At 40.6% G+C, this 23,579-nt stretch overlaps 1 protein-coding gene across 4 annotated transcripts in view; it reads left to right on the top strand.

The window, feature by feature from the left end:
* The window catches only part of LOC121310929 (cyclin-Y-like), a 70,432-nt gene extending 49,505 nt beyond the window's left edge, over positions 1-20,927 (top strand). For all 4 annotated transcript variants that reach the window (XM_041243834.1, XM_041243840.1, XM_041243837.1 and 1 more), the window contains 3 exons: positions 8,234-8,400; positions 11,895-12,057; positions 17,505-20,927. In XM_041243834.1, the coding sequence (XP_041099768.1) occupies positions 8,234-8,400; positions 11,895-12,057; positions 17,505-17,621 (447 nt within the window). In that variant the 3' untranslated portion in view covers positions 17,622-20,927. The remainder of the gene's footprint in view (positions 1-8,233; positions 8,401-11,894; positions 12,058-17,504) is intronic.
* Positions 20,928-23,579: the final 2,652 nt, after the last annotated feature.

The raw sequence follows: 23,579 nt of genomic DNA, 5'->3' as shown, positions 1-23,579 counted from the left end.
TTGCAAGTGGTACTGGATTCACAAGAGAGCAGCAGCATCCAGGAACAACCTCTTGCACAGCTTGCATGCTTCACCTATTGCCCTTTAAATTCCCATCCATTCCTGCCACTTGGTTTTCCATAACAGTTCCTTTTAGTTTTTCTGATAATTTTACTGCAGCTTTGGGTGAAAGTGAACTCATTCTTTAAAGTTTGAGTGATAGGCTCATTAGTACTTGACTGAGTGCAGCAGTATAAAGGAGGCTGGCACACTCACACTGTACATTCAGTACATGGAGGCTCGGTATGCTGTTTGGTGTTTTGTTTGTTACTCAATTACACTGGAACAAATCATAATATATTAATCAGATTATTACAAATAATAATCATTTTTTTAAGGGATTTGGGTAGTTTCAGGATAAACAGTGCATCAATCACATTTGAGAAAAGGAAAAAAATGTTCTTGTTGCCCAGAATTTGAGTGTGTGTACGTAGTGGTGTTTTTGTAAACACAGTAGGATTTTTGGTGCTGCAAAAAAATACAGTTTCTGAACCAATGCCTTTCTGACTGTGGGTCATTTAATAGCTTTGTCTATTAATCCAAACAACCCCAAATCCTCCCAAATACTCTTCTTTGGCCTTGCCTTGTTTTGTTGCTTTTAGAGCCCTGCAAGTATAGTATGGTCTTTCCCAGGATTTAACTCTTGGAATGTGGTTTGTTTGTTCTTCAAGATGTTCGGTAACACATAGTTTATCGTTAACTAGTTTAATAAATAAAAAGAGTTAACCATACCATGTCTATTATTTAATTTAGTAACCCTCTCAAAACTACTGCAAAGCCTTGTTGGTGCTAACCAGCTCTTGTCACTTTTGTGCTTTGTTTGCCATGGCTAAGAAAACCTCTTATTTTTATTCCAGCAGGTGTCCTCCTCCTGAACCATCTCAATATAGTGGTTGTGTTTTACCAGTGTACTCGCTCTGTAGTGTTTCACACTTGGCCCTGTTTGTCTGTCGGCTTCTTGCAGCTCTCCGCATTCACCAATTTTGTGGGAGCCCCACTAGATTTTCCCCTCCGAGTTTCTATCCCCTTTAATTTGGAAATCGATGCAGTCCGTTGTGAACAGGTGCAGATCTGGGCAGGATGGATTTTAATGTCATGAGAGAAGGGATGAAAATTATAACGAACCTGCATGTTTTAGACAGACGTACAGTATATTCTCTGGGCAACAATATATTTTACTCATATTGAGCTTTCTTTGTACACAAGGTTTACGTGACATGGTACAGCATGCATAACTACCATTGTGATGACACTGACCTGTACTTTAAAAAGGTTCGTTCGTCTGTCTATCATTGTGATGACACTGACCTGTACTTTCAAAGGGTCTGTCTATCATTGTGATAACACTGACCTGTACTTTAAAAAGGTTTGTCTGTTTATCGTTGTGATGACACTGACCTGTACTTTCAAAGGGTCTGTCTATCTTTGTGATAACACTGACCTGTACTTTCAAAGGGTCTGTCTATCATTTTGATGACACTGACAGACCATTGCTTTCAAAACAGCTGCACTGTGATTTGACTTTCATCTGCGCTTGCTCAAAGAAATAACTTTGTCTTTTTAAATACAGTCAAACCTGTTTAATATCACTCTGGTTAATATCATATATGCTTATTAGCATCACATTGAAATGACCCAACCGCAATATAATGGGAGTCAATGGAAACAAGCTCCTGATAATGTCACTTTGTTTAATGTCACACTCTGCTTAATATGAAGGAAATCTAACAGTCCCGCAATTGATTTCAGTTCCACTCAATATCACTTCAAAATGCTGCACCAGTTTAGTAGAGATTCTACTGTTGATGAGCAGGATAAGTGTGTTTCCTTGTTTGTATATTGAAGTAAAAGTGCACATAAACCAGTTAAAGATGGACAAAATACACAGTTATGACTGTTTGGCACCTATCTTCTTAGTTTTGTTTTATGGTATAAAGAATTACATTGGCTATACAGAACGCTGTGTCAGACCTTTGTGTGTAAAGCTCATTCAATCCAATATGATTACCCCACGATGTGGAGTTCATACAACAGGAACTATAAACACTGCTCCCTCTTCTCAGCAGTATTTGTGCTTCTGCAGCTCACATTGTGGCTGCAGTCTGTTGGCATGTTTATTTCTAGGTGTTTACTCTACGCGAGGTCCAGCTGTTTCTGATTAACCATACTGTAGCTTCAGGTCACATGCTTGTCATTGGGCAGATAGTCTTGTATCTTGTAAAGCGCTTTGCGATGGTGGTCCACTATGAAAGGCGCTATATAAAAATAGAGTATGGGCCCAATATTCGAAAGGTTTGCACACCGCGCAGAGGGGATTGCGTGTCGCAAATGGCTGTTGTGCCGAAATTGTGCCAAGTTGCCATATTTGAAATGTCCTTTTGCGCGTCACAATCCATTCTGTGCTGTGCAGAAATAAAATGTATGCATCGCGCAATATGGGGGGAGTGGCCGACAATATGCGTGATCCTGGTATATTCGAAGGTATGCGCCAAGCACAAAACCAGGTTTGTGATGCGCAGAATAAGGATTGTAAAAGGACTGTGTTAACTCAGTGCACACTACCATTCCAGCACCGACTACAAACAGGCAACAATGGGAAACGTGGGTAGCATGCAGCGTGTCTGTCGACATGTGGATGTGAATGATGCAAGGCACACCCAGCAACAGCAACCCCGACAAAGGCGAAGATATGCTGAAAGGGTGCACCGGCCTCGGCACACATATGAGGAGCTCAGCAATGAGCAAATCATGTCCAGGTATCTCCTCGACTCATCTATGACACATGCTGCTGGCTAGAACAAACCTGGGCAGTAAGGCCTTGTCTGAGCAATTGGTCGTGTCTGTCTGTATGTGTATCCTGGCTACCGGGACTTCCAGAAGGTAGCAGATGATACAGTCAGCTGTGTCCGCCACCTCGACCGGTTCATAACCGTTTTGCTGCGACATGCTGAGGAACGTATTAAATTCCCCAGTACCAGATCAAACAGTGCGGCGATAATGCAATGTTTTCGTTCAGGTCGCGCGTGGTAGGTGCAATTGACTGCACCCATATTGCTGTCCGGGTACCTGTTCCAGTTGTCCTGTTCTATCAGGATTCCAGTTGTATTCGGAATAGTGGGAAATTTGAATAGCTATTCCATGCCATGTAAACAGGGTATTCCGAATAAATCCATCCGTATTCTGGATACCAGTATTCCGAAAACGTGATACCGAATATCCACTTAGTATTAGGATACTATCGGAATACTAGCCCTTCTAGACACCTTATTCAGAAAACCATTTTTTTTCTATACACACGAGTCGTCATTTTATAATCTATAATATAAAAGACGACATGTTTTTAGGCAGGGAAGCTATTAACCCCCTCCCTGCTGTATTATAAGATATATATATATATATATATATATATATATATATATATATATATATATATATACACACACACACACACACACACACACACACACACACACACACACACATATACATATATATATATATATATATATATATATATATATATTATATTTGTAGTCAAATTGAGATTAAAACCTCTTTTACGAGTGAGACCTAGCCAAGCATGTAGCAGCAAGTCAATCGGACAACAAGAACAATACACAATAAAATACAATTAAGACACAGGCAAATCACATTTAAAACATTAATCAAAATACACAAAAGTAGTCAACTATTTAAAACGATTCCAACTCTCAGTCATGAAATCATGCAGTTTACTTTTAAATTGCAATAAAGATATCTGGGTCTGCAGCTTTAGTTTGGACTGGAACTCATTCCAGGACCATGGGGCATAATAAGCAAAGGATCCTTTACCAGCCTCAGTACGCACATTTGGGATTTTAAAATGCAAAAAAGAATGAGATCTGAGGCTATGGTTACTATGGGAAGCTATAAGGTATTCACTTAAATAAGTATATTCATATAATTTACATTGAACAGCCTTATATACCAGAATATACCAGTGCTTCAACCTGCGTAAAGCCAAATAAGTCCAGCCTACCAAATCGTATAATATACAAGTATTAAATCTTGTATTTGTATTGTACCTCAATGCTGCATGATATAGCGAGTCCAGTTTACCTAAAGTTGATGGTGATGCAAACCTATATACTGCATGACCATAGTCAATTTGCGACAAAAACATACAAGCAATAAGCCTCTTTTTTGTTTCCATAACATATATAACATGTGCATAACATAGTGACGTTTATAGCGTATTCCCATGCCCAACAGACGAGTGTGAAAACATGCACTCACCTCTGTCCAGCACACTGCCTTCCTTCTGTTCCTTTAATGCGGTCCTATTAGCATATGGTAATGCATCGGTAATTAGAAACATGAGATGCAAACGTATTCAAGGTGGACATTCAATATGCACATAGTGCAATCAAATTTGAATTGGGCGAAAGCCCTAATTCGTCTGAATATACCAATATCTGCGTAATAATTGCAATACACTAGTTCCAATAAATGTGCACCGCTAATTCCAATAACTGCACACTGCTGGCTCAAATAGTGTCGGAGTAACAGTCTGCTCTGGAGTTGTGTACAATAGTACAAACGTACAATAGTACAGAACCTCAGCCCCCTGGATGGGCGAATCAGTTATGTGTTTTATCACTGTATTGAAATGATGGACAGCGGTAGTGTGTTTACATATACAGTTATATGTGTTCTTCACTCCTCCACAGGCATATCGGTATCCAACGTGTACCATCAAAGTATAGAAATGTAGATTGAGAGAAGGATGAAGAGGGGAGGGGGGTCCTGCCTGATCTTTGCTGTGTTTTGCCACACATCTGTAAATTAATTGTATAAATACATCATACACCCATCTTGTGGCCCATTGCTTTATTTGGCTATTCCATAGGTTGCTGTGCATTATGGGTGAGGGGTGGGCAGATGTAGTTAATGTTTTCCTAAAATCAAACCGGTGATACGATCAACCAATCAAAGACCTGTATTTTCCCTCTGCAGCAGTCCAATCATAAGTTAGCTGAGGCGGGATAAACAGTTTTGTTGACCTGTAATTTCTGGCTGTTTTTATGCAGCTGTCCAGTCTGCTGAATGTCGGTGTTGCTAATTGTACAGAGACTGTTCATTTATTGAGAAATCGTAGTAGGCTATTTAAAATTAATTATGATTCGTACAAAAAAATGTCCTAACAAAAGAAATCCATTTTTTTCTGTGTTATCATCTGGACAACAGCAGTCTTGAAACACTCTTAGGGATATAATTTGAGAATACCGTTTCAGCCCCACGCTCCCATTGTAACCCTTATACTGACCCTCACAACACACTGGTTGTATGCATAGTCATTGACTGGACCAGTTTTCATCTGACACTTTTTTAATTTGACATTTTGGGTCAAAATGGCCAAAAGAAAAATGTTGTTCTAATAATTATCCACACTTAGGGTTTAATGAAAATGTACTTTATTTTGCTGTGCAAAGGCTATTTAGGTCACAGTCACATAAATGATGTAGACAGTATAGAAAAATGCATTTCTCAAAATATTATCCATATACTATTTCCCAAGTAAATGTGGTGGTATTCAAAATGTCAGTTCAAGAATAATATTGCTTGCCTGTGACCCACTCCAACTGCCTTCAGCTGTTTTACTGAGGGAGTTTAAATAGGGAGTTTGGTTACAGTAAACAAACAGGATTCAGTTCCACCTGGAACAGTCTAGAACAGTCAGCAAACAGTCAGCCTGGTAATGGAGTCTAACAAGCACTTACCTAGACAGGTTTCAAACAGCAGTAAATCAGCAACCAGTTACCTTGATAACACAGGAGAATCTAACACCATAAATTGTCTTTGTTTGTTTATACTGCGCTTTTAGCAAGGAATTTAAATGGGATTACAAAATCAAGTGGTGACCTTTGGAAACCATTGTTTTGAGCTCTAACGAGTTACCCAGTGATTCATTGTTAATATTTTAATAATTCCCACATCTAATGGATTTTTTCCCCCTTTGTGTAGCTAACTAGCTCGAGAGCCTAAAAGAGACCTATGTTATATTGTATTATGGTGTAGTTTGGTTCTTGTTTTGTAAAATAGCTAAAGACTGGAATTAACAAGCTTGTTTTGGTACTTGAAGATTTATGGTCTGCGATGGGCTGCTGTCCCGTCCAGGGTGTAGTCCTGCCTTGCGCCCTGTGTCTGCTGGGTTAGGCTCCAGCTCACCGCGATCCTGTAAATGATTAAGCGGTTAATGATAATGGATGGATGGATGGATGGATGATTTATGGTTTAGTTCTTCCAAAAAAGAAGGTTGCTGTCTCTTTTCAAACGTGCATCCTTCTGATCTCACATTCACTTCCTGTTCTGCTAAAAACCAAGTGCTTCGATGCTGCTTGCTGCCAGTCATCCGCAGGAATCTGTAAAGGATCTTACTTTCGTTCTAACAAGAATGGAGGCTTAGCTGTGCAGTTCTTCTTGGCATGCCTCATTTTCAATGCAGTCTGTGTCATTAGGATACAGGCACAGGGGGTCTTATTTTTCAGATGGTGAAACTGGCTGCGTCTATCCAGACCCTCCCCCAATGGATGTCTGCTGGCTGTGCTTCTGATACAGCCTGGTAAAGCCTCACACAATGATAATACTTTATGGAACCTTGCAGGCATTCAGCAAGGCCCTGTGAGGTCTGCCCAGTTAAACACATAAGCTTTTGCTAAGCAGCCATGTCTAACAGCCTGTGCAAACGACACACACACAAAGCCAGCTTTGCAATACTTGTCATGATGATGAATAACGGTAGCATTTGGTTCTCTGTGACATGGTTACATTTTGTGATGAAGCATTCTGTTTCGGGCATTGTTTTGACCATAGTAACAGTTTAAAAAAATATATTTTTGGTTAAAGCGCACTGCGGCGCTATTTTTATTCACCAAAAATAAAATTAAAAAGGTTTACAAAAACAACGCTTGCAGAGCAAAATAAATATTCAAACAAAAACAGTCACGAGCTTCCAGCACTCGTAGCCGTTGTTTTGGTTTTTAGTTTGTCTTTCGTTTTGGTTTCTCCTCTCTTGCTCCTGTTCCTCCTCTCGAACGCCCACCCAGGACACGGAGAACTACAGGGTTTATATACTGGTGCAGTTAACAAATAATTACAAACACTTAAACGATAACTCAGTAAGCAGCACCAGTCACATTCTCATGAGAGGTCTGGCAGAAACAAGGTGCTGCCATCACATCTGCCAGACGGTATCCAAACCAAACAATAACAAAGAAAACATCATATTTTCAAATAACACAACATCCATTCAAATCATACAATACATTAAATTACCCATTTAAAATAACCATACATTTTCCCGTCACCAATAAACACCAAACAGTGTATGTATTTACACGCAGGGCTTGGCCCCGCCCCCTTCTGTTTATGTTCAGGGCTTTTCCTCCGCCCTGCCACACGGCTCTACCGACTTCACTCTGTTACTGTATAATGAGACTGCCCCCAGTACTTTATAACAAGAAGCCCAGGCCAGTGTTTCGCACTGGCTTAGCTCTTCAGTCAGCGTCTCTCAAATCGCCTTCCATGTTATCTTTTGCTTGATTTCCACAGAGGAAAGTTTTCATTCTAAAACCAATAGCAGCAGCTTTACAGTGAGGGTATTAGAAGAGTTATTTTTCAAGCAAACTCAGCCTTGGCTTTGTGGTTGGATTAACTTTATCATTCCCAGTGCTCCAAATCATTAGCATTCTGCTTGTTCTGATATTATTATTATTATTATTATTATTATTATTATTATTATTATTATTATTATTATTATTATCTTTACAAATGTTACTGTAAAACAAAGACTGCAGCACCAGGTCTTAGATGAAACATCCTAAACACAACTGTACTTTACATAAGTAAACTAAGAAGTAGAAATCTGTTAGAGGGTATATTTATAGACAAGGTCAGATACTAAGGGAATACTTGATGATGGAGTTTTTTGCAACGGGAAGCAGTGATGTCATTGCTGTTTTAAACAGGATTTGTTTATTCCTTTATTGGGAAACACACTAACTTGGAGCCAGTTGACACTGGAATATGACGCTGCATTGGTCACTGAAGGCCTCATACTGTCTTGTAACTGCTGCATTGTAAATGCGGTGCACTGTATTGTCATTACTTTAGCTTAAGCAAATGTACTTTTCTTCTTGTAACTGCTTGTTTCCAGGTATATCTTGAAAGGCTCTTAACATACGCAGAGATTGATATCTGCCCTGCAAACTGGAAGCGAATTGTCTTAGGTGCCATCTTGCTGGCTTCAAAGGTGTGGGACGACCAAGCGGTTTGGAATGTGGATTACTGCCAGATCCTGAAAGATATCACAGTGGAAGACATGTGAGTTACTGTCCGCATGCGCTCTGCCTGTAGTGACACAGGGGAGCATTAGTTGCTATTCATTTACTATCAAAAGCAGGTTATAGATAGTAAAAGTTCATATGACTTGTTATGCCTTCTCTTCACTCTCCTTCCTCCCGTGCTTGCTCCTTCTCTTCACTGTCCTTCCTCCCATGCTTGCTCCTTCTCTTTACTCTCCTTCCTCCCATGCTTGCTTCTTCTCTTCACTCTCCTTCCTCCCATGCTTGCATCTTCTTTTCACTCTCCTTCTTCCCATGCTGCTCCTTCTCTTTACTCTCCTTCCTCCTCTGCTGCTCCTTCTCTTCACTCTCCTTCCTCCCGTGCTGCTCCTTCTCTTCCTCTCCTTCCTCCCGTGCTCGCTCCTTCTCTTCACTCTTTCCTCCCGTGCTGCTCCTTCTCTTCACTCTCCTTCCTCCCATGCTGCTCCTTCTCTTCACTCTCCTTCCTCCCGTGCTCGCTCCTTCTCTTCACTCTTTCCTCCCGTGCTGCTCCTTCTCTTCACTCTTTCCTCCCGTGCTGCTCCTTCTCTTCACTCTCCTTCCTCCCGTGCTGCTCCTTCTCTTCACTCTCCTTCCTCCCGTGCTGCTCCTTCTCTTCACTCTCCTTCCTCCCGTGCTGCTCCTTCTCTTCACTCTCCTTCCTCCCATGCTGCTCCTTCTCTTCACTCTCCTTCCTCCCGTGCTGCTCCTTCTCTTCACTCTCCTTCCTCCCGTGCTGCTCCTTCTCTTCACTCTCCTTCCTCCCATGCTGCTCCTTCTCTTCACTCTCCTTCCTCCCATGCTGCTCCTTCTCTTCACTCTCCTTCCTCCCGTGCTGCTCCTTCTCTTCACTCTCCTTCCTCCCATGCTGCTCCTTCTCTTCACTCTCCTTCCTCCCATGCTGCTCCTTCTCTTCACTCTCCTTCCTCCCATGCTGCTCCTTCTCTTCACTCTCCTTCCTCCCTTGCTGCTCCTTCTCTTCACTCTCCTTCCTCCCATGCTGCTCCTTCCTTCACTCTTCACTCTCCTTCTCTTCACTCTCCTTCCTCCCATGCTGCTCCTTCTCTTCACTCTCCTTCCTCCCGTGCTGCTCCTTCTCTTCACTCTCCTTCCTCCCATGCTGCTCCTTCTCTTCACTCTCCTTCCTCCCGTGCTGCTCCTTCTCTTCACTCTTTCCTCCCGTGCTGCTCCTTCTCTTCACTCTCCTTCCTCCCGTGCTGCTCCTTCTCTTCACTCTCCTTCCTCCCGTGCTGCTCCTTCTCTTCACTCTCCTTCCTCCCATGCTGCTCCTTCTCTTCACTCTCCTTCCTCCCATGCTGCTCCTTCTCTTCACTCTCCTTCCTCCCGTGCTGCTCCTTCTCTTCACTCTCCTTCCTCCCATGCTGCTCTCTTCTCTTTCACTCTCCTTCCTCCCTTCCTCCCATGCTGCTCCTTCTCTTCACTCTCCTTCCTCCCATGCTGCTCCTTCTCTTCACTCTCCTTCCTCCCATGCTGCTCCTTCTCTTCACTCTCCTCCCACTGCTCCTTCTCTTCACTCTCCTTCCTCCCATGCTGCTCCTTCTCTTCACTCTCCTTCCTCCCATGCTGCTCCTTCTCTTCACTCTCCTTCCTCCCGTGCTGCTCCTTCTCTTCACTCTTTCCTCCCGTGCTCGCTCCTTCTCTCCACTCTCCTTCCTCCCGTGCTCGCTCCTTCTCTTCACTCTCCTTCCTCCCGTGCTCGCTCCTTCTCTTCACTCTCCTTCCTCCAGTGCTGCTCCTTCTCTTCACTCTTTCCTCCCGTGCTCACTCCTTCTCTTCCCTCGTCCTCCTGTGGTGGAACCAGCTTCTGGTTATCCTCAGGACTGTTCAGTCTTGTACTGCTTTCCACCGTCTTCTCAAAACCCACTTATTCAATCTTTATTTGTAAATTCCTCTTTATATATCCTTTTTGTATTTATAATTCTGTGTTTTTATTGGCTGTAATTTTGTATACTTTTATATTTTGTTTAATTTTCTGTAAGGTGCTTTTGATAAATGCGTCTGCTTAAATAATAATAATAATAATAATAATAATAATAATAATATTAATAATGATATAAACTGCAGTTGGATAGCCAAGTTATGGCCAGCAAACATACATCTGAAGGGGAACCTTTTTAGGGGCTAAATGTTTGACAAAGTTGCTTTTGTTGAAAATGAATCCCGTTTTTTTATCAATATGAATAAAAGGGCATAGAGAAAGTCAAAATAAGTTCAACAATTTTGATCTTGTACAAAGGCTTTCCATAAACAGGGTTGCTTTCCTTTATTTCTGTTGCAACAAGGGCTATAGCATAGGGATGCTAAAAGCTGTCTTTGTCTGCATTGTATAGTGAAGGATCATTATTTTAATGCAGATGTCAGATTGACTTTGAATAAGTGTCATTAATGCATGATACATCAACCAGAATACATTGCACTTGTCACTTCTAAGGCTGTCCATGGTATTGCTCCTGATTATCTGAGTGAGGCTGTTACCCCCTATGTTGTGGCATGTACTTTAAGATCAACCATCTCTTGGCAATCCCATATACCTGAATATAAATGGTTCCAAAATGTTTAGTTCCCCTACTTTGGAATTCAATACTTTAAAAAGCTGTTGCTTGACTAGCATTGCTCAAGCTTAGTCTGCTTTCTTGTTTGTCAAATGTCTGGTATGCTTGAGTATGAAGGATGCTTTATAAATGAACGTGGCGGCATGCGCCAGCCTCCTCTCTGTCATGCGCCAGCCTCCTCTCTGTCATGCGCCAGCCTCCTCTCTGTCATGCGCCAGCCTCCTCTCTGTCATGTTAGTTTTAAGAAGGATAGTTTTACCATTCTCTTTGAGGATCAAATGACAAACCAGAGAAGTAAGTGAATGTATGAGATTATCGCCAAGTTAGACGCTTGCATTACGACTTCCACTCATGTCAGCTAAATTTAGCTCTCGTGTTGCTACACAAATTTGAATGTTTGCATAGGTGGATGTCTTGGGCTGCTGCATGCACAGGTGCCTAATAAGTACAGTAAGTTTATTTTCCATTTGTTCTGAAAATAATTATCGTCTAAAAGTCTTAGGGTTACAGTCACAGCTTGATTTGAAGTGATATGTCTAATGCAGAGACACTGATGGATACCTTTGTCTCTTTTTACAAGTTAACTATTGGGCTGCTATTTGTGCCACTGTTTACAAGTTACAGTTCCTTCAGAATTCTTCATCCTAACCAGTGCATCACACCTGCTTTACTCAGACATCACTGTGTGGTTGTTGCTTTTATTATTCAATCTACAACTAATAGGGTTTTCCTTTGGTTATCAGGTCTAGGCTAATAACATACTTGTAGGGGTGTCACATGTTTTCTTTATTTAGTTTACTTCTACTAAAGGTTTGACTCAATTGAAGTGGTATATGCCACTCCTACACACTCTTCACATGTATAATAATGTATCGGAAGGCATCCTGATCAGTGTGTTTCTTCTCATTTGTTTTGTCTGCAGGAATGAGCTTGAGCGCCAGTTTCTTGAGTTGTTGCAGTTCAACATTAACGTCCCTTCAAGTGTTTATGCAAAGTATTATTTTGACTTGCGGTCCATGGCAGAGGCCAATAACTTAAGCTATCCCTTGGAGCCTCTAAGCAGGGACAAAGCACAAAAACTTGAGGTGAGACTTTTTTTTTCTTGTGGTTGTTTTTTAGTGCTGGGTGACTTGTGAGGGTTTGGAATTGAAACATCTTTTTACAAGGTTCCTAACAAATATCTTCCTAGTATATACATACAGCCCCATGTACGAGATTCAGGAAAACAGCGACTGGGATTTTTAAAAGGAATTGTAAAATCATTCCACACATCTTTCCTGTTTGTCACTTCTGTTAAAATACACATGGGTCTCTGTGGCAAAGTGGCTGGTAAGGGGAACAGGTGTAGTGGTGATGTGATGCAGGAGTGATGAACAGACAGCAGTGATTCAGTGAACAAGTGTTCATTTGTGCTGTTTCCAGGTCTGGCGACCGTCAAATAATAAATCCCCGGCCGTACACAACAATGTGTAAAGTGCGGGGATGGCGAACACAGTACAGTCTCACACACAAACAAAGGCACGGTCACCAGTCCTGGGTGATATTCAAACGTGCAGGTGCTCTGTGCAGTGGTGCTGCGGATACTGCTTTACGTGGCGACAGCTCTGGAGGTGTCCGCTAACTGTCTAGTGGTGCGAAAAAGACAGACAATTATCAACAAACAAAGACAACACACAACACGCAATACACTCTGAGAGCTCCTCTCTCAGTCCTTCTCTCCTCACGTTCCCAAATGAAGGAAAAGATCAGCGTTACCCTGGCCCCTATATGTAATCCCGCATGATATCTAGGTAAACAGTTGCAGCTGCCTTATTACTTGCAGCTGCCTCTCGTTTACCTTTCAAATCAATACGGTCTTACAACAGAGTCGCGCTTCTTTCCAGGCTGACCCACTTCCCTGACCCGGAAACGAACTGTCAGGCCAGCCCTTCCAGATACTTCTCCTCTCGTTCTTTAGCGCCCTCACAGGTCAGGAGGAAGCTTCATCACCAGAACTCATGTTTCCGTCACAGTCTCACATGTGCTCTTCTAGTAAACATTTATTTCATTTTAAATATGACATCTGGTGCTACTTTAGGTTAAAGAAAGATAGCAGTTTCTATGCTTTGTTTCAGTGCCTCCAGGTGAAACAAACAAGCAAGTGCAACAGTATCTGAAAGGTTTCTTTCTTGAACCAGTATTACCATTTCTCCAAACGCTTTATGCATTAAGCCCATGAAATGTTGTATAATGTTATGGGCTTTTGCAGTCTCGTGAAGTAGCATGTCCAGCAGTTAACCAGCCCACTGCCAGCTCGGACCAGGATAAACCAGTGCTGGACATTGCTGTATTTCAGAACAGAGTAATACTGCTGTTATTTGAACCTATTAATGTATCAACCGCAACTCCACAGTGGTCTCCAGACAGTAAGCACCCCTCTTTCAGCACTTCAGTGCTTTGTCGAACAATTTGATCACTTTTAAGACGGGTCAAATCCTGGCCTCCATAATGCATAAGAAAAAAAAAAATCAATACCTTCTTTTTTCACCCATTCCTCTTTTATACATGCTGTGTGTGTGTGTGTGTGTGTGTGTGTGTGTGTGTGTGTGTGTGTGTGTGTGTGTGTGTGTGTGTGTGTGTGATTGCATGTGCATGTGCGATTGCATGTATGTGTGTGCTCACATACCAGACCTTGTGGCTTGTCTTTCGTGCTTTGCTTGGCCCTCTTGGTGTACATTCAGGCATTGTGGTATTGGGAGTGTAGTACATCCTATGGTACCCTACACTGTGTGCATTACCTGCTAAGTAACTGAACACAGGCTGGGGGATATCATATCAGTTGGAATGTTTTAGAACTGTGAATATGCTTGTGCAAGGCTATGGGAAAGTCCGTCTTTTCTGTCCTTTGATTCAAAAGTAGATACTGTTGTGGTAAGATAACATTCGCATTGGAACTGAACTGTGATCTGTCTCTCTCACTTAAAGTGGGACTGAGCTCAAGTCTCCAGAAATAAATGGTTTTGCTCTTTCACAGTGTCATGAAATTGTCAGAAAATGTGAAAGCGAGGAATAAGCCAGGCACTTGCTGATAAGCACATTTAAAGTGCAGCAGAAATAATAATGTAAGGAACAATGTACCTCCAAGCAGGTTATCAGTGTCACCAGGACCCTGACACTAAATGATATTCAACTTTTTATAATACGTAGAAAAGGAAAATGCAGGCGTGAATACCATAGTTAGACTTTGTTTTAAACCAACATCAGATAACTAAACCGACACTACTTCTTTTTTCATTGTCCCTAATTAGGTATTTTCTCTCCAATTTGAAATGCTCTTTTGAATGTCACCTGCTGTAACTCATGCACCAGCGCAGGATGATGGAAGGATGATCACCTCCTCTTCTCCCCTCTTTCAGTGCCTGTTCTCCTGAGGACTGATCACAGATCAGTTTACATAGGATATGTGTCAGGTCTGATCCAGGATTAGATTCTATACAGGGACTGAAACTCTATATGTCTGCATCGTTCTCTCACAGCCTAGCGGTGAGGGGACTTGCCTGGTTACAGGCTGTCATCCCGCTGTCTCCTACGCATTTTAAACTCCTTTGAAAATATATATATATATATATATATTAGACATGTATGTACATACTTCATACCACCACATGTGCCATTTGCAAATCCTTTATAACACCTCACAATGTGCCATTAAAAACCTCTGGGTGTGAGAACACACAGACATCCTCCTTTATATACCTACCTGCATGAAAACTTCTGGGTGTAAGAATTTCAGTTTCCGGTCAGTATATCAGTAATATAGAAACAATAAACACTGGTGTGTGAAAATACTAGACCACTCTGTGCATAATTAGGCAGCTTAAGCAACTTCTAAAAAGTCTCATGTTTTTTACCATTTGTGATTGTGTTCCTTTTCTCTTACTATTTTAAATTAATTGCATGTGTGGCCTATTAAAGGTATCAGTTAAATTAGACAGTCACTAATTTGCCTATTGATAATTTTCCAAGATTTTCAATAACAGTGGTTTGATTTCATATGCTCAACAAATGAAAACAAAAGAAGCAATGTGGTGTTCTAATATATATAATCTTTATATAGTTCCTTTCATAGTGGATCATCATCACAAAGCAAGATAGGAGACTAGGGTGTGTGAACTATGCATCAGCTGCAGAGTCACTTACAATAATATCTCACCCCAAAGAGATAAGTGACTTGCTTAGGGTCACACAATGAGTCAGTAGCTCACTGGGATTTGAACTGTGTACTTACTGGCCACAAGCCTGTTTCTTTAACCACTGGACCACACAACCTCCTGGAGTTGAGGATTGTAGTTTTGAATAGTGTTCTTAGCCCATGTTTACATCATGCCCTCAAGGAGCATGATGTATAAGGCAATACACTGCTGTTAACAGTTTGATCTAAACTCAAGTTTCTTATTTTGTAAAATTAAACATGTCTTTTAACCAAACTTTTTTTTTTCAGTAAACACAGACATAAACCCTTTAAAAACACGCCCTGTTGAATTTGTATTTGGCTTTATCCCTATTTTGTATTTTCAGAAAGGTGGCAGCTTGACTGCTTGTGGCTTTCCTTTTCCATAATGGGTATTGTTCTTGGAGTCTGTACTTTTTCTCCACCGTTATCCCGCTTTTTGAACACATCTTAGCAGTTGTGCCTTCACCCGTTAAACCAATCTTTAAAATGGAGCACAAGCAGCTTTGAAAGATTAATGACGAGAGAGATTTCCATTTTCTACAGGGAACCCATCACTCATCTCTCATTATCCTCAATCTGTTGGCCTGCTGTAGTAAGGTAACAGGCAAAGGTACTGTAAAAACATGTAGGAATAATTCCTGTCTCAGCTTTCACCTCATTCTCCAATCAGAGATCAGATGAAGCATCTCAGTTACTCCAGCATCTTGATAGATAGCTAGATCGGTCACATAACAGAAGAAGCAGCTTCTAGAACAGGGGTGGCCAACCCTGGTCCTGGAGAGCTGCAAGGTCCACTATTTTCCTTCCACCGGAGTTGTCAATTGATTAACTGAACCAATTATTTTCTTAATTGGTCAACACTAACTTTTATTCCAGGTGTTTAGCCATTGATGATTTAAAGAGACCGAGAAAACCTGTAGGATTGTGGCTCTTGAGGACCAGCGTGAGCCACCCCTGCTCTAGAATGATCTTCTAACTGCTGGAACATTCCACTGCGCACAGATATGTCTCTCCGGTCTTCTAGATACATCTTAGCCGTTTATAATGAGAATCTGTAAGAACGATTTCTTACTGCGACAGTATTGAAAGTGAATCTTTTGTGTGATCAGTTGGTTATGCAAATCGCATCCCGACATGTTTTCTGTAATGTTTAAAAGCTGCTTCTTCCCTGAGATAGAGGGTAGATAAAAACCTACCTCTACTATAACCTGCTGAACTACAGTCCAATTTTTAAGGTCCAAACTCTATGAAGGTTATAGTTGCACTTGTTTTTCTTTGCCTTTGCTCTGAACTGCTCTGGTTATTGCATCGTATTTCTTGAAATCTTGACTGTTGAAAGTCAAAAGCCCCAGCAAACCCCCTTAAATATCCTGAAACCTATCGTTTTATTTTGGAAAACCTTTGATTATTTACCTATTAGAGTTCTGTTGCTTTAGTTGCTCTTGAGTATGCTAACTTGAATACTGTGTGTTCAAGGGGAATGTCATTACCTTTTACGGAATGAAGATTAAACAACTGTTTTAAGAAAATAAACAAAGCAAACATGAAAGGAGTGGCGGGGCTTTGTGCCTCACCAGAGCTTGTTTTAATTGCAGAGTTGCAAGGACGTGTGCCCCCTGTCAAAGGCACCATACTCAGCATTCCATTTTGTCAAGTGTACTTCCTTCTTGCGTCTGACAAGATAAGAATAGATGATGGCGCACTCCTGCTCTGTAACGATGTTTGTTCAGTTTTGTCTCCACCTGCTACTCAAAGCTGGCATGGGTTAACAGACACTGGTATTGCCTGCTAGTCAGAAAGTTGCAATATCGTTTTAAGACTATCCTCTATCCCCTCGGCTTCATTTGTGGCTTAGTTTGTTTGTTTATTCAGAAACTGTGACATGTTTATGTACTAATGGATAAAGTACCAAAATTGTTGTATGTTGTTAGTTATTGGACTACCAAAACAAATTAATTACATGTAAAAGATACAAGCTTTTGAGTCATGTGTTATTGCCCTGTGTGTTCTTGCCAGTTTGTTTATTGGTCTTGGTGTTTTAATTAACCCTCTAATTTTCATATAAGCTTATTCAACCTGGTGTTTTCTGTGTGGTCACAATAAAAAAAAAAAAAAAAGATGTGTACATAATACATAATTCTTTTGTGTTTTAAGAATTTCCAGAAGAGTCCTTGGAAATGGTTGCTGTGCTTATCACTCAAAATTAGCCAGCAAAAACAGGCTTGCTCAAGAACTCATTCAGCACTGAGTAAACGACCAAATACTGAGAAACATTTAGTCATGCTGATTGATCTCCTATTCTTCTTTTAAATCCTCCAGGCTATCTCCTGGCTGTGTGATGACAAGTACAAGGACCTGAGGAAATCTGCAAAGAAGCGCTCCGCCAGTGTGGACAATCTGAGTGTGGTTAGGTGGTCCCCTGCCATCATATCCTAGCGGTTCTTTATTGTCCATCCAGTTTTTACCTGGGAGGAAACGAGAGACCTTATCAACTCGGCTAGATGCCTTTACAGTGCCTCCATCTTGTGCAGCACAGAGGGAACAGATTTTAGATTTTTTTTTTTTTTAAAGAATAAAATGACCTGAACTGCTTGAAAATCATCCTTCGACTATGAAGAGCAAATGCAGCTGAGATTGTTGGGAATAAAAGAAAAAAAAAAACATTGAAGGTAAAATACTGAGGAGAATGGAAAACAACTGTGCCATTATACATAAACATACCTTCCTACATGCTGCAATGAGACTCACTGGGGCCAGCAGAGAGGGGACCGTGTGTTACACTTCATTTATTCCAATGTGTACGTTTGTGTTCGGATTGCATTCCTGCTGTATTTTGCAGAAAGTCCTTTCTCATGCACAAGCAGGTAACAGGTAACATCATTTTGTAGAGGTTGCATTCATTTTGTGTCTCGTTAGGCATTTCTATCTTTCCCGGTTACACAGTCTTATATATTGTACATACATAGAGCTGTTTTTGACCAGCGTTGTTTAAATCTAATTTATCCGAATGTATTCCCAACTGTGGACCACAAACGAAAAAAAAAACCAATCCCTTTTCTTACATGTCATTTTATTAAATTAGTTTATGTTTCTCTGATATAGTCCAGTATGTGTTTGAAAATGTTCCCAAGAACTCCTCGATGAACAGGCCAAAAAGTTTGTATGTTTACCATAAAATATTGGTGTTTAACAAAGTATTTGTTTACTAAGACATCTATCTGCAAGTAATATAAATGTGATTTTAAAAAAAAATTAATTGGGTCCTTCATGTAATCGTTCATGGGCTTGTACTTGTTGGTAAGGCCTCTGTAGAATAACCAAGAAGTGGCAAAATAGTTCCTAGACCCTTTATAAATCTTGTTTCCACGCTAACCCTTTGACTCGTGCTGTTAAAACCAATGCCTTTTGTAACCTCTTAACTTTATGTCCATGAAAATATTTTTAGATACTGAACTCTGCCGTGTTTGTGTTTGCAAGAAAAAAAAAAGTTACCCATGATGGCTCAATGAATAATATTATAAAAAGCATAGACATGAATTCATTTGATGGCTTAAATGGAGATGTTTCTATTAAGAGGGATTAAGGCTGTATTTATATTTTTATATCCACAGCATTAAAGAAAGTTTCGACAGTGTTTGGTTAAGCTTTGTCAAAATTAGACAACTGATTGATAAAAGAAGTCCGAGGGACTTCATAAAAATACCATTGAATTGCTAAACTGTGGCACCTATGGAAGTGATTGTAAGTCGGGGCACACTAAAAACCTCTGCTTTTAAGTGGGGGTACATTCTGATTTGCATGCGAAAAAACAATGCAATGAAACTTCCGAACAAAAGCAGTGACCATCTATTTTCACGTTCCACATTTTCAAGGGCTTCCACAAAGTGCGTTTGTTTCAATGAAGGGATATTTAAAAAGCCAGTCCATTCAGGACACGGGAGAGATGGAGAAGTAGTAGATGTCGGGTCCTCAGGTTTTTGGTTTTGTCGGATGGATCCTTACTATATTATAATGAATTAAAGGGTGCGTTTATGTACTGTAAATGCACATATATGCTTAATAGTTACAGGCGATACTTAAAGCCGATGTGTAAATGTAACTTTACGCACTGCAACAGGTAGCAGTCAGCAGGCTTGGGGTGCACTTCTTGTTTAACAGTAGCTCAGTTGAAAAATGATTACTTGCTGTAGTTTTCTGTGGGCCTGAGTAACAGTATGTGTCACGGAACCCAAGTTTATAAAAATGCATATGAGCAGGTCCCCCAACTGACTTGGGTTGTGTGGTGCTAACACATGCACTTGTATAACCCTCCTCAGAACCCACTACTGCAGAAGGGCTCCCTGTTTCAATCAGATGTTTGTATGTGAGCAATAAGAGGTTGTGCTAGTAGTTTTGGGTCTGAAGTGCCCTTACAAAACTCAGAATGCAGCTTTTTTGAAAATCACGCAGATTTTTTGTTGTAGTTACATTAATGTGCAATAGAAATGTAATTATAAACACATTCTCTAAACCTGTAGTTTGGGGGGCTCCTGAGTGGCGCATCTGGTAAAGGCTCTCCAAGTGGAGCACAGGGTGTGCCCCATGGCCTGGAGGTTGCCAGTTCAAATCCAGGCCAACCATAGACACAAGCTCCCAGGGGGCAGTGCACAATTGGCCAAGTGCCATCAGGGGGGAGGCTCAGCTCATTGCACACAAGTGACACCTGTAGTCTAGCCAGGCACCTGCAGGCTTGCCTGTAAGCTGCCCAGAGCTGTGTTGTCCTCCGACACTGTAGCTCCAACTGGATGCACAGTGAGTCTGCATTGTGAAAAAAAGTGGTCAGTTGATGGCTCACACTTTAGAGTCAAGTCAGCATAGCAGTGAGCTGAGCCTAAAAAATATTTGGATATGGCAAATTGGGAGAAAATAATAAAGTAAAACTAATGGGATGCAATTTTATTCATAATACAAGCCAGCCTTAAAACAACAGAGGGTGAAACCCAACTGCCCCAGTCTGGCCCATTAGCTCTATGTTTTGTCCTTGCTGCTCACAAGCTGTGAATCACACAAGTGACACCCATGCTATGAGTGAAGAAGTGGCTTCTGAATGATTGTTACGCAGATGTTTGAACTCAGTCATTAAGTACAAGTGTACTTTGAAGTGTAATAAATTCTTTAAAGATTGTATATCCTATTTATTGTAAGTATGTGCATACAGCCTGATGTTTATTTCAGATCTAAAGTGAATCCAGTCCAATCAGGGTTAGCTTGATTATGTGTGTTTTAGACCTGTGCATGGGACTCTACCTCCTGAATAAAGATTTTGTTTTAACATTTTTATTTTAGAATCTATGAATTAGTTGGAACTGAAACATTTGATGTCAAATTATTATTGGTTGTTTATTGTGCTAACAAAACTAAAAACTGCTGTAAATGTGAATTCTATAGTTCTGTTTGTTTTTTTTGTTTTTTTTTAGGTTAAATCATTTTGTGTCATGCTGGTGTTCATGTCCCTCCTTTATGAAAATGCATTGCTTAGCCTTCGTTCTAAGTTTGCCAAATACACAGCAGTATCTATTGGGTATTACCTATGATTGTATTTTTGTTTGGAAGTGGTCCGCCTGACATATCATTAGGACTGGAGACTGATTTAGGTGCATGATGTCTCCATTTAATTTTTATTTCAACTGGTAGATCCATTCCATGAACAATGTTCAGAAAACAATTAACATTTTAAACTTGCAATAAAAAAATCTTTTTCTTCTAAAGGTTGCAACTTTTTTTGGAAAGCATTCTAAAAAGCTTAGCATTTTTTTTTTTTAAATATATACATTTTAGTGTGCCCAATTATTTGACCCCTGATTTTTCTCCCCACTTTAGAATGTCCAATTATTTTTTCCCCTCAACGCAGCAATTCCCCACACAGCTCTGGAGACCTGAAGGCACAGTGAGCGTTCTCTGATCCCACGACCAAGCCAGCTTCCTCTTCTGCACCCAAGAACTCAAGAGTGGATGTCAGCGAGCTACCAGCCTCTGGAGAACAAAGGCCAGCCCTGCAGGTGTCCGTCTGAGACTGCTAGGCACCTGGCCAGTAGGGTCCACTGTAGCACATTGAGGAGAAACAGCCCTTTCTGGTTTTGCCTCCTCCATGGGAGCTACAGGGCCAATGCATCTGTTATTAAACTATATTCCTGAATGTGAGTCTGACCCAATACGAGAATTCAACATGCATTAAAGACCCATCACATTGGTTAACTACACTATGATTGGAAATAAATAAATATGACAATGTAAATGGTCAGTGAGGCTGATTTAAGCCCAGAAAGCAGGACAGGCTAGAAAATTGCCCAGGCCAACTAAAGGGGCTGTAGCCAATTTATTAGGAACTACTGGGATAGACATTGAGTCAATGTTATACAGATTAACTGAAGCGTGTTACTTGTCACTTCAATTATTGTGAAGTAAACAAGGCTTAGATCAGCAACTGTCCCAATAATGAATGGGGAAATAGAGTATTATTTGATCTGTGTGTGGTCAGAATCAACCAGGGACCACATCTGCAGAAGGCTGTGACGCTTGAAATGTTTCAGGCAATAATGCACACTAATCCAGATGATGAAGCAAGTTAAGTGAACAGGCTTTATGAACCACAACAGTGTGCAAGAAGTACTGAGGAGGTGGCTGCTTTCCAATAAAACACCCACCCTTGTAACAGACAACCTTCTCAACCAAGTCTGATTTAAACACTTAACTGATTTACAAGCGTTAAATAAATAAAAACTGAATGGAAACAATCCAGTTGAACCTGTCAGGTGTTACGAGTGCATCTGTGGGTGACCCTAGCACAGGCTCCTCTGCTGGGCTGCAGATCTGCCCAGGCACAAGTCCGTCGACACAGTAGGCTTTCTGTGATGTGATGACTGTCATTAGGACATTTTTTCACATGAGGAATTGAGATGATCAGATTCTGAGGATATATGGAGGTGCCTGCCTGTCTTCATATACATTTAAATGTACTGCATGTCACAGTTACATGTATATCTTTCTCTTATCCAGTTGCGAGGGAGCTTGATTATGATATTCTTAAGTTATGAGTTTCAGAATCCGGGGATATAAGGAGGTGCCTGTACATATGAATGAAATTATATTGAAATACAATCCAGCACATTTCTGATTTCCAAGCTGTTGCTCATCACTTCTGAATGTACCCATACATAAGCATGGGATGGAAGGGATACAGCACAGATTAGCTATCATGCTGATGCAGACCTACATTTTCCAGCTTGTAAAATAATGTGCGTAACTTTGGTCTCCAATGAAATGATATTTTAAAACCTGAGCAGAAGACCTTGCAGGACAAAACAGGAAACGTTGTTGAGGTTCTTCTCCCATTAAAGAATCTCTGCAATCCTTTTAGCAGAGACTTCAAAACCCTGTTTACTCACGGCATGGTAAAGACTTAACACAACTCTTAGGAAGAAGAGCAGGGTATTAAATGCGATGTGTTGGCGTAGTACCTGTATAGCTCAATAAAACCAATTTATCTTTTCCTCCAGTTTCTTCAGGTAACCAGTTTGAGAATAAAAGCTGGTTAAACACGTTTCGGTAATACTTTACATTGTGGCTCTAATTACTGTGTATTTACGTGTTAGTTACTTCATACGTACATGTGCACTTGCACATAATTACAATGTCCTTAATGGGTAAATTATTTTGCTTGATATAACCCTATTCCTAGCCCATACTCTAAACCCTTTTCTGATACATTTTTGCATTTGCATATATTGTGCAAAAAAGTGTACATTACGTATATTGTAACTGCATAATAGCATTGCAATTGTGTAAGGACATATGTGTTTACCAAGTAATTACAGTACTATGTACAGCCACAGTAATTAGAGACACTTCATGTAAAGTGTTACCTAAGTTTTAATCATACCCAGGTAAGCAAGAGTTTAGTTATACACTATGGAAGCAATTGTGACAGACTGTACACCCCCATTAACTAAACCTGGGCAGCCAAAGGGAATAGCAAGCTTAAAGGGCTACACTTATAATAAGGATGGTGATGATTATATATAGTTGTTCACTGCACTCTTGATGTGACAGAAATTATACTTTTTGATCTTGGGCCATGTTAGTGCAAAGATTGCACAAGGAACCACTTTCAACGCAAGTGGAGGGAGGCAGTGATCACATATTACATGTGAACTTCTATTACTCTTCAAAAACTAATAAACGCACTTCAATACATCAATGGAATAACAGACACTGTTCCATCACACAGACACTTAATCAGTAGCTGCTTAATGATACAGTCCGATTTCTTAGAAATCCATTTCTCTGGTGGCTTTTTGAACTTGTCTAAAGTGCCAGTAGTGGCTTTAAAGCTGACTAATGAGTTCCACAGTATTT

Source organism: Polyodon spathula, chromosome 3 (assembly GCF_017654505.1).
Source record: "Polyodon spathula isolate WHYD16114869_AA chromosome 3, ASM1765450v1, whole genome shotgun sequence".
NCBI lineage: Eukaryota > Metazoa > Chordata > Actinopteri > Acipenseriformes > Polyodontidae > Polyodon > Polyodon spathula.
This window is presented reverse-complemented; position numbering and strand designations above follow the sequence as displayed.